The 11732-nt window shown below is 39.9% G+C and overlaps 1 protein-coding gene across 1 annotated transcript; it reads right to left on the bottom strand.

Annotated features, from left to right (window-relative positions):
• Positions 1-4987: 4987 nt before the first annotated feature.
• Positions 4988-7890, bottom strand: LOC131832703 (52 kDa repressor of the inhibitor of the protein kinase-like). The gene is made up of 2 exons (XM_059176061.1): positions 7558-7890; positions 4988-7471 (listed from the first exon to the last, which is right to left on the bottom strand). The coding sequence occupies exons 1-2, from the start codon at positions 7774-7776 to the stop codon at positions 5393-5395; spliced, it is 2298 nt and encodes a 765-aa protein (XP_059032044.1). The 5' UTR covers positions 7777-7890; the 3' UTR covers positions 4988-5392.
• Positions 7891-11732: the final 3842 nt, after the last annotated feature.

Raw genomic sequence — 11732 nt, forward strand, 5'->3', positions numbered from 1 at the left:
CACCTGGTACCCCAACCTCCCACAACCCCGCCACTTCAAACCCCTCAGATTGTTTTTCAAAGTCCATAGTCTCTCGTGATTCACCTCCCCTTCCAATTTACCCCAACTCCCTTCTCTCTACCACCTCTTGTCCTCCATGCTATTTGTTATGCTCCACAAATAAGTGAAACCATATGAAAATTGACTCTCTCTGCTTGATTGATTTCACTCAGCATAATCTCTTCCAGTCCCGTCCATGTTGCTACAAAAGTTGGGAATTCATCCTTTCAGAGGAAGGCATAATACTCCATAGGGTATATGGACCACATCTTCCTTATCCATTCGTCCGTGGAAGGTCATCTTGGTTCTTTCCACAGTTTGGAGACCGTGGCCATCGCGGCTATAAACATTAGGGTACAGATGGCCCTTCTTTTCACAACATCTGTATCTTTGGGGTAAATACCCAGGAGTGCAATTGCAGGGTCATAGGGAATTTCTATGTTTAATTTCTAGAGGAATCTCCACACTGTTCTCCAAAGATTCTGCACCAACTTGCATTCCCACCAACAGTGTAAAAGGGTTCCCCTTTCTCCACATCTTCTCCACCACATGTTGTTTCCTGTTTTGTTAATTTTGGCCATTCTAACTGGTGTAAGGTGATATCTCAGTGTGGTTTTAATTTGAATCTCAATGAGGGCTAATGATGATTAAGATTTTTTCATGTGTCTGATAGCCATTTTTATGTCTTCATTGGATAAGTGTCTGTTCATGTCTTCTGCCCATTGTTTGATATGTTTGCCTGTTTCGTGTGGGTTGAGTTTTAGGAGTTCATTATAGATCCTGGATATCAACCTTTTGTCTGTACTGTCATTTGCAAATATCTTCTCCCATTCCATGGGTTGCCTCTTTGTTTCCTTGACTGTTTCCTTTGCTGTGCAGATTTTGATTTTGATGAAGTCCCAAAGGTATATTTTTGCTTTTGTTTCCTTTGCCTTTGGAGACATATCTTGAAAGAAGTTGCTGTGGCTGATATGGAAGAGATTACTGCCTATGTTGTCCTCTAGGATTCTGATGGATTCCTGTCTCACGTTGAGGTCTTTTATACATTTTGAGTTGATCTTTGTGTACAGTGTAAGAGAATGGTCGAGTTTGATTCTTCTACATATAGCTGTCCAGTTTTCCCAGCACCATTTATTGAAGAGACTTTTTTCAACTGTATATTTTTTCCTGTTTTGTCGAAGAGTAATTGCCCATAGAGTTGAGGGTCCATATCTGGGCTCTCTGCTCTGTTCCACTGGTCTATGTTTCTGTTTTTATTCCAGTCCATGGTGTCTTGGTGATCACAGCTTTGTAATAAAGCTTGAAATCAGGTAACATGATGCCCCCAGCTTTATTTTTGTTTTTCAACATTTCCTTAGTGAATTGGGGTCTCTTCTGATTCCATACACATTTTTGGATTATTTGCTCTAGTTCTTTGAAGAATACTGGTGGAATTTTGATCGGAATGGCATTAAAAGTATAGATTGCTCTAGGCAGTAGAGACATTTTAACAATGTTTATTCTTCTGATCTAAGAGCATGAAATGGTCTTCCATCTTTTTGTGTCTTATTCAATTTCTTTCATGAGTGTTCTGTAGTTCCTCGAGTACAGGTCCTTTACCTCTTTGGTTAGGTTTATTCCCAAGTATCTTATGGTTCTTGGTGCTATAGTAAATGGAATCAATTTCCCTTTCTGTATTTTCATTGATAGTGTATTAGAAAGCGACTGATTTCTGCACATTGACTTTGTATCCTGCCACATTGCTGAATTGCTGTATGAGTCCTAGTATTTTGGGGGTGGAGTCTTTTGGGTTTTCCATATAAAGAATCATGTCATCTCCGAATAGAGAGTTTGACTTCTTCATTACCAATTTGGATACCTTTTATTTCTCTTTGCTATCTGATTGCTATTGCTAGGACTCCTAATACTATGTTGAACAAGTGTGGTGAAACTGGGCATCCTTGTCTTGTTCCTGATCTCAACGGGAAGGCTGCAAGATTTTTCCCATTGAGGATTATATTTGCTGTCGGTCTTTCATAGATAGATTTGATGAGGTTCAGGAATGTTCCCTCTTCCCTATACTTTGAAGCGTTTTAATCAGGAACGGATGCTGAATTTTGTCAAATGCTTTTTCTGCATCAAATGAGAGGACCATGTGGTTCTTCTCTCTTTTCATATTAATTTTTTGTATCACATTGATTGATTTGCGAATGTTGAACCATTCTTGTAGCCCAGGGATGAATCCCACCTGATCATGGTGGATAATCTTTTTAATGTGCGGTTGGATCCTGTTGGCTAGGATCTTGTTGAGAATCTTAGCATCCATATTAATCAGTGATATTGGTCTGAAATTTTCCTTTTTGTTTTGTTTAATTTTTTTGTTGTTCTTTTTTAATTTATTTTAATTAATTAATTTGTTTGTTTGTTTATTTATTTATTTATTTATTTAAATTCTCCTTTTTGGTAGCGTCTTTGCCTGAGTTTGGGGATCAGGGTAATGCTGGCTTCATAGAAAGAGTTTGGAAGTTTTCCTTCTGCTTCAATTTTTTGAAACAGCTTCAGGACAATAGGTGTTATTTCTTCCTTGAAAGTTTGGTAGAATTCCCCAGGGAATCTGTCAGGTCCTGGGCTCTTGTTTTTTGTGAGGTTTTTGATTACTGCTTCAATCTCGTTATTAGACATCGGTCTATTCAGGTTGTTGATTTCTTCCTGGTTCTTTTTTGATAGTTTATATTTTTCCAGGATTGCATCCATTTCGTCTAGGTTGCTAAACTTAATGGCATATAACTTATGATTGTTTCTACTTTTTTGGTGTTAGTTATCTCTCCCTTTTCATTCATAATTTTATGAATTTGGTCTTTCTCTCTTTTCTTTTGGATTAGTGTGGCCAATGGATTATCGATCTTATTGATTCTTTAAAAAAAACAGCTTCTAGTTTCATTGATATTGTTCTACTGTATCTCTCGTTTCTACATCATTGATCTCAGTTCTAATCTTGATGATTTCCCTACTTATTTGTGGAGTTGTTTTGATTTGTTTTTGATTCTACAGTTCTTTAAGGTGTAGAGACAGCTGCTGTGTTCTGAATTTTTCAATTTTTTTGAGGGAGGCTTGGATGGCTATTTATTTTCCCCTTAGGACCGCCTTTGCTATATCCCATAGCTTCTGGACCAAAATGTCTTCATTCTCATTGGTTTCCATGAATTTTTTTAGTTATTCTTTGATCTCCTGGTTGATCCAAGCATTCTTAAGCAAGGTCGTCTTTAACTTCCAGGTGTTTTAGTTCCTTCTGAACTTTTCCTTGTGATTGCGCTCCAGTTTCAAAGCATTGTGATCTGAGAATATGCAGGGAATAATCTCAGGCTTTTGGTATCGGTTGAGACCTAATTTGGGACCCAATATGTGGTCTATTCTGGAGACGGTTCCGTGTGCACTCGAGAAGAATGAGTATTCTGTTGTATTAGGGTGGAATGTTCTGTATATATCTAGGAGGTCTATCTGGTCCAATTTGTCATTCAATGCTCTTGTTTCTTTATTGATTTTCTGCTTCAATGATCAGTCTAATTCTGAGAGAGGCATGTTAAGATCTCCTATGAGTAGTGTATTCATATCAGTATGACTCTTTATCTTGATTAACAGTTTTTTTTTTTTTTTAAGTAATTGGCTGCTCCCATATTGGGAGCATAGATATTTACAATTGTTAGATCATATTGGTGGATAGTCCCTTTAAGGATTATGTAGTGTCCTTCTCTATTTCTTACTACAGTCTTTAGTTTGAAGTTTAATTTATCTGATATGAGAATTGATATGCCAGCCTTCTTTTGAGGCCCATTGGCATGAAAGATTCTTCTTTATCCCTTCACTTTCAGTCTGGGTGTATGTTTAGGTTTAAAATGTGTCTCTTGTAGACAACGTATGGATGGGTCCTGTAATTTTATCCAATCTGCAACCCTGTGCAGTTTTATGGGCATATTTAGTCCATTCACAGTGGGGGTTATTATTGATAGATACGTTTTTATTGACATCGAGTTACCTTTGAAGTCTTTCTTTCTGTAGACGTCTCTATATTTCTGTTCAATGTTATTCTTAGGATTTTTCCTCTTTTATAGAGGCCCCCTTAATATTTCCTGCAGTGTTGGCTTGGTGGTTGCATAGTCTTTTAAGCCTTGCCATTCTTGGAAACTCTTTATCTCTCCATCCATTTTGAATGTCAGTCTTGCTGAATAAGTATTCTTGGCTGCATGTTCTTCTCATTTAGTGTCCTGAATATATCTTGCTAGCCTTTTCTGGCTTGCCAGGTCTCTGTGGACAGGCCTGACGTTATTCTGATGGGCTTCCCTATATAAGTAAGGAGGATCTTTGCTCTGGCAGCTTTTTTTTTTTTTTTTTAAACAAAATTCACATTTTATTTAAGTTGAAATAAACTATACAAAATTGATCTTTTTCACCAAAAATAACAGTAATATTTTCTGTATTATTCCTAGATAAACCACAAAAAACTTATTTCTGTAGGTTTTCCAGGTTTTGTTTATAAATCAAGACGAGGCAGTAGATATAGTCATGGAAAAAGACAGAGGAAAACAGACACATCAGTTGTCAGTATCCATGGCCTCTGATCCTGCCTTGACCATGAACAGAGGTGTTCAACATATACCTGCAAAAAAGCTTATGAAGTTGTAGGTGTTTCAACATACTCGGGCTAAAGACCTTATGAAGATGTAGGCTCAACAAAGGAATGTAAACAGCAACAACCCAATGTGGAACAATGGGAGGCTCTCCCATTCAAACTTCAACTGTAACTTGTTCTGTTAAGTTCATTTGATAAAGACAAAATCTCTACTGCAATCGTTGCTTGGCAAGCTCATGTGTTTCTGTCTGGTAACTCCCTGAACTGTCCATTACAGATTTTAACATACTAACACTCCTACTACTCAAGGGTCACTCATGAGCTTCTTGTAACATTTTCTAAAATGTATCCCTTCCCCCCATACCTCTTCAAAATATTTATCTTCTAAGAAGTGATAACTCAATACCCAACAATTGGATCCAGTGATAATAAATGTTATGTCTAAAATAACTTAACTAAAACAATTCCCAAGTGCCACTAGCAGAAATCCCACAGAAGTGTAATGTGGCACTTTCAATGCTATCTTCTGGAAGAACAGGTATATCTCCAAAGCATGAGTTTAAACAGGGGCCATTTAAATAGGCAGATTATCAACGGCTAATATACTCAATGAGAGGTCAATATGTCAAGATATTCAGTGATTAAGTGGCCTACATACACCTGACAGCTTTTCTGTAAGATGTTTTCAAATTTCTTACAGATTTTTCCAAATATCAAACATAAGAGAAAGCCTACTTTAAACGTTTCTTAGGTATTTTCAATGGTTTCTGAGTTATCTGTAGGAAGCTCTGACCTAGTTGTATAGAGTTTGATATATGTGTCCACCATTAAATCGAGATCATGTTTTATGTCAAAATTTATGTTAAGCAAAGCCAAGTTACTTGACCGTTGGTCTGTCAAAGTGTTCCTCAGGTATGCTTTGAGACGCTTTCGTCCATTTTCATAGCGTTCATTCTCAACCTTCATCACAGGAAGAATACACAGGACTTTCAGCAATGCATAAACATTGGGAAAAAACTTGATGTCTGGTAGATGGAGGGCTTCATAAATGGTAGATGGAAGCTCTATATCTTTCCCCCTGTGTTTCCATTTGATTCTCCAGCAATGCAGCTCAGCTGAGAGTGTGTCAGGATTGGGCAAGTCACTTCTGTACATGTCAGCATGGTGTTCCTCTGATGTGTTAAATTTGAGCTGTCCCATGACAGAGGGTACAAGAGATAAGCATTTAAGAGCTTTGAGGTGCTGTTCTGAGAATATATCTTTCAGTTCCTGAATAATGTGTTCCACTGTTGGAACACTTAGAGTTTCCTTATAGTAACTCTCAGAGGTGAGCTGAGATTCCAGGTTACCTTGCTGGGCTCTGCGGAATTTCCCGGGGAGTTTCATCTGAATATCAAGTTTAGTTGCCAAATTTGTGGCTTCTTCAAACCAAAATTCATGATAAACTTCAATATTTTCCATCACTTCATTTAGTGAATGCAGCACTGCAGTCAAGCTACTGGCTGCAAAGAAGACATCAGAGGTCTGCCCTTGGAGATTTTTCCCAAAGGCTCTTGTAAAAGATAGAACATTTTTAAGAACAACAATGGTAACGATGAAATCAAAATCTGTTACTGCACTGCAGAGTACAAAAGCTCGACCAGCTATATAGTTATTCCACCTAATATTTGTATCACTATTTATACCATCTAAACATAAAACAAGTGCTTGTAGGAGGTCCACTAAAATTTCAAAAGCATCATGCCTGCCTGTCCACTGAGAATGGCAGATCTCCTTCAGTTCTTTACCCTTTTCCTCATTGTTCTGAAAGAGGACAGAAATTACATTGTCAAGCTCCAAAAGCAGTTGTGGAGATCGATGGAAGAAAGAACAAACTTCCTCAATTGTTCCTAACGCAACAGACACTCCCACAACAGGCACTGATTTTGCCAGCCACATATTTAAGGCACAGGAAGAGCAAAGTGTGTAGACAGCCTGGGGATATTTCTCTAAAAGTCTAGAAGCAACAACTTTCATTTTGGAAGAAAATCCACTGGACACAATGTAAGCCTGTCCACGACAATACTCCATGTTTAACCCCCACTTCTCAGTTATCGTAGTGTGAAATTTCACAGCCAAAATTTCTGCATCAGCTTCATAAGGCAAGAAGCCCACAAATTCCTCTCTCAGGTTATGAGATTCATCAACAAACCTCACCAACACAGGCAAGTGTTCTTCTCCTGCTATGTCCACTACGTCATCAGTGATGATGGAAAAGAAGTGTGAGTCTCTCACTTCCCTGAGAGTTTCTTCCCGAATGCAGCTCTCACAGATCTCTAGCATCTGTTTCTGCTGTGTTTTTGAGCAGAACAATGTGTTAACTGCTGTTGTCTCAAAGCGCTTTCTCAGAACCTCTTCACCAGAATTTATCCGGCACTCCAGCAGTGCTTGAAAGTTATCAGGAGTAAAGAGACCCTCTGGAATTTCATCAGTTTCATGCCCATCCAGAGGTATGTTTTGTTTTCCCATAAGAATCAAAATTTCAAACAGAGATTTTAAGTATTCTTTGTTTTCTTTCTCTTCAAGGGTTAAAGGTAAAATATCTTCATCCTGTTCCTCACCCCCTTCTTCTGCACTAGGATTCTGAGCGTTGCTGTTGTTTATTTCTTTATGTTTTGGTACCTGTTCAGAAGTTTCATCAATTTTTTTCTGTTTCAGTGTCCTGATTTCATCTTCACTCAATTCTTTTATTCGTTTTCTGTGTCTACTATGTGGATTGTTCAAATGACTGGTAAGATCAAATATTGTTGGTATTGCATTATCTCGAAGAACTGTCCTATAAGGACTCTCCCAATGACTTCACAAGTATCTGCTTCAATTAATTTTGAGAAATAAAATAACCCAATCATTCTTTAGTTTTCTGATGCCTCTGCAAAATGTATAGTTCTACAGATCATAGAGGTCTCAAAGTGTTTGGCACATAATCGATAATGTTTATTTAGTTGATCAGGCGTTTTATCTTCTAAGTCTGCTCTCCTACAATTCTCCACCCACTTCTGGCATCTGGCCGGATCCCGCGGGAACCTGAAGAAGGCCAGGTCCGACTGCGTGCTCTTCCTCGTGCAGTTGGGGGCAGCGCAGAAGTTCGGCATCGTAGCCCACCCGCCGGCCGGCCCAGCCCTCCCCTCCCCGCCTCCTCAGGGCAGCCCGCCCGCCCGTCGGGGCCGGGGAGGGGAGCCAGGCCGGCCGGCCGGCTTGGCAAGGCCTGCGCGCCGGGGGGAGGGGCGGCGGGCGAGAAGCCGCGAGGGGCAGGAGGGGCGCCGCGGTCCGAGGCCGGGCTGGGGACTCGGCTCCTGCTCTGGCAGCTTTCAAGAGATTATACCTACAATTATTATTCCCCAATTTGACTATCAGGTATCGTGATTTTTTTTTTGGAATGTATACTCTTTGGTGGAGACCTTTCAGCCTCTAGTACATGAAAGTTGGTTCCTTTCAGGAGATTGGGAAAATTTTCATGAAGAACTTGTTCCACTGTATGTTCTAGAGTTCTTTCTTTCTCCTCCCCTTCAGGGATTCTAAAAATTCTGATGTTGGAACGCTTCATGGCATCATTCATTTCCCTGATTCTGTTTTCGTGGTTTCTAAGCTGTTTGTTGCAATCTTCCTCCTGATCCTTTCTCTCTATCCGTTTTTCTTCCAGATCATTAATTTTATCTTCTGTTTCAGTTTCTCTAGCTTTGAGAGAGATTAGATTATATTGGAACTCATTGAGAGCATTGTGAACGTCCTCCCTGGTAGCTTTAAGCTCCGCCCTAACATTGTGAACAACCTGCCTGGTCGCTTTCAGTTTGGCCCTCATCAATTCCGTTTGGTCATCCATGGCTTTCTTCAACCTAGGTATTGCCTGGATAATTATTAGCCTGAATTCTCTTTCCAACATATTGTCTATGTTGATTACCTTTAGCTCTGCTGCAGAAGGTCCATCTTCTGTATTTTTCTTCTGTGGGCATTCCTCCTCCTAGTTATTTTGGTTAGAGATGACTGAACAGATGTTGCTGGATATATCACCTGTGGTGCAGTCAAGGTTCACCCTGGAACACTTCTGAGGAATCAGGATTCCCCACCCAAATGAGAGATAAAAGAAAAAGAAAAAGAAAGAAAAGAAAAAAAAAAAAGAGAGAGAGAGAGACAGGAAAGAAACGGAAGATGAAAGAGAACGTTCAGCCCAGATGGGCCCCAAGGTAAAATTTATGAATTAGACAAACAAAAAGAGATAAACAAAAAGACTTATACAAGTATATGACAAGAGAAAAATATGTATATATGCAAATAAATGGAGAACCTTGTCAAAATAAAAACCCCAGTTGTAAGATTTATATGCTATCAGAACAAACACAGAAACACAGAAACACTTGTTGGAGAAGATGGGAGATTTCTTATAAATTCTCAGTGTGTGCAAGGAAGGTTGTTTTGATTCTTCCTGGATGCATCTTGTTATCTTTGGTAAAGGACTCAACTTTCCTAAGATAAAGGGGTTTAAAAATTGGTTTACCTATATGTGTAGTATTGATTGGGGAAAGGGATTACTTTGAAGTTTAACTCTATATGAATATTAGAGGATAAAAATAAAAAGGAATAAACTAGACTAAACTAAACTAAAATTTTAAAAAAGGAATTCAAAAAATAAAAATACAAAAGAAAAACATAGGTGTACGTATCAAAAAGTTCAGGTTAGAAGGGTATTTTGGAATTTGATGTACTGTACAGTTCGCTGTGATGGTAAATAGGCTAGTAAAATTACCTATGTGTTAAAAAAAAAAAAAAAAAAAGAACCAGAATAGTGGTAATGAGTGATAAATAAAAGCTTTCTTATGAAGTAGTAGTTGTTTTCTTGTAGTGCTTTTTTTCCTTTTTCTTTCTTGGTTTGTTTTCAGGGGCAGGGGCCTGCCACATGGGTTGTCAGTCAATGATGTTTCCTGAGTTAAGTCCTCCAGCACCCCTCAAGGGGGTGGGCTCTGAGGAAACTGTTTTTTTACAGGATTTTGTTCTCTGGCGGTTTTTATGTTTGTTCACTTTTTTTCCTCTCGCCTTGACCGCTTTTGATGGTTTTTGTAGTTTTAGAGGAAGACAAACCACACCCTGATCTCCCTTTCAGAGAGAAGCCTCAGTTTGGGTGCAGAGCCTAAATAAGTTCCCCCTTGGCCTCTGGCAGTGCAGGTTCCAAGTTGCAGACCCTGGGGACTCAGGATCTTTTGCTTGTACCCAAAGCCAAGGCAGTGGCGGCTGTCTGGGAGCTCCGGACCACCAGAGAGGTTCCAAGCAGCAATCACACACTGAGACTTTGCCACTGGCCCGGGCTGGGAGTGCCTGTTCTTGCTGGGTCTAAGTGTGCCCGGCTTGCGTGCACCTCTTTCAGGGATGGCTATGGGTCGCTCACACGTCTCAGGCACTGAGAAGGGGGCACAGGTCCGAAAGCACCAGACTGGGCATTTTGCACCTCTGTCAGGGGAGAGTTTGGGGCCCATGGCTTAGGCTTTGAATCAAGGCGCAGGTCAAAGAGCACAGGCCTGGCCTCTGTAACACTCTCAGTGGTGCATGAGGGATGTGAGCACGTATCTCTGGCTTTGTAGTAGGGCTTGTACTTTCTGCTGACAGGCGTGGCTCCCATCCCCTCACAGGAGCTGGAACCCACACATTCTCAGGCGCACTGGCAGCTTAGGGACCAAGACCTGGTTTCTCCACCGCACTCTCTCTGCCTCAGCACCAGGGAGGCTGTCCTGGGACCGGGGACTTAAGCTCCTGTCCCTAGCTGCCCCGATTCCCACTGCCCCTGTAGAGATCCAGACGTGTGTAATTCTGATCTCAGGCTGATTTCATAGGTGAATGGAGTTCTATGGTAGGTAATCAGGTCACTTTGGGGTATAGGCTGAAAAGGAGTCTCCTCCTTCTCCCCCACCTTCTTGTCCCACCAGTCAGTAGCTTTCTTATACACTAACAATGAAAATACAGAAAGGGAAATTAGAGAATTGATTCCATTTACTATAGCACCAAGGACCATAAGATACCAGGGAATAAACCTAACCAAAGAGGTAAAGGATCTGTATTTGAGGAACCACAGAACACTCATGAAAGAAATTGAATAAGACACAAAAAGATGGAGGACCATTCTATGCTCTTGGATCCGAAGAATAAATATTGTTAAAATGTCTATACGGCCTAGAGCAATCAATACTTTTAATGCTATTCTGATCAAAATTGCACCAGTATTCTTCAAAGAGCTGGAGCAAATAATCCAAAAATTTGTCTGAAATCAGAAGAGACCACGAATCCCTAAGGAAATGTTGAAAAACAAAAATAAAATGGGGGGCATCACCTTACCTGATTTCAAGCTTTAATACAAAGCTGTGATCACCAAGACAGCATGGTACTGGAATAAAAACAGACACCTAGACTAGTGGAACAGAGTGGAGAGCCCAGATATGGACCATCAACTCTATGGGCAATTACTCTTCGACAAAACAGGAAAAAATATACAGTAGAAAAAAGACAGTCTCTTCAATAAATGTTGCTAGGAAAACTGTGCAGCTATATGTAGAAGAATGAAACTCGACCATTCTCTTACACTGCACACAAAGATAAACTCAAAATAGATAAAAGACCTCAACGTGAGACAGGAATCCATCAGAATCCTAGAGGAGAACATAGGCAGTAATCTCTTCTATATCAGCCACAGCAACTTCTTTCAAGATATGTTTCCAAAGGCAAAGGAAACAAAAGCAAAGATGAACTTTTGGGACTTCATCAAAATCAAAAGCTTCTGCACAGCAAATGAACCAGTCAAGAAAACAAAGAGGCAACCCACGGAATGGGAGAAGATATTTGCAAATGTTAGTAAAGACAAAAGGTTGATATCCAGGATCTATAAAGAACTCCTCAACGCTCAACACACACAAAACAACAATCATATTAAAAAAATGGGCATAAGATATGGAAAGACACTTCTCCAATAAAGACATACAAATGGCTATCAGACACATAAAAATGTTCATCATCACTAGCTATCAGGGATTCAAATTAAAACCACCTTGTTTTATCACCTCACACCAGT

This window comes from Mustela lutreola, chromosome 5 (assembly GCF_030435805.1).
Source record: "Mustela lutreola isolate mMusLut2 chromosome 5, mMusLut2.pri, whole genome shotgun sequence".
NCBI lineage: Eukaryota > Metazoa > Chordata > Mammalia > Carnivora > Mustelidae > Mustela > Mustela lutreola.

Coding starts and splice junctions, on each gene's coding strand:
- LOC131832703 (XM_059176061.1), bottom strand. CDS start 7,776: ATGCCGAACTTCTGCGCTGCCCCCAACTGCACGAGGAAGAGCACGCAG. Junction 7,472..7,557: donor TCTGTAGAACTATACATTTT/GCAGAGGCATCA, acceptor AGTCATTGGGAG/AGTCCTTATAGGACAGTTCT.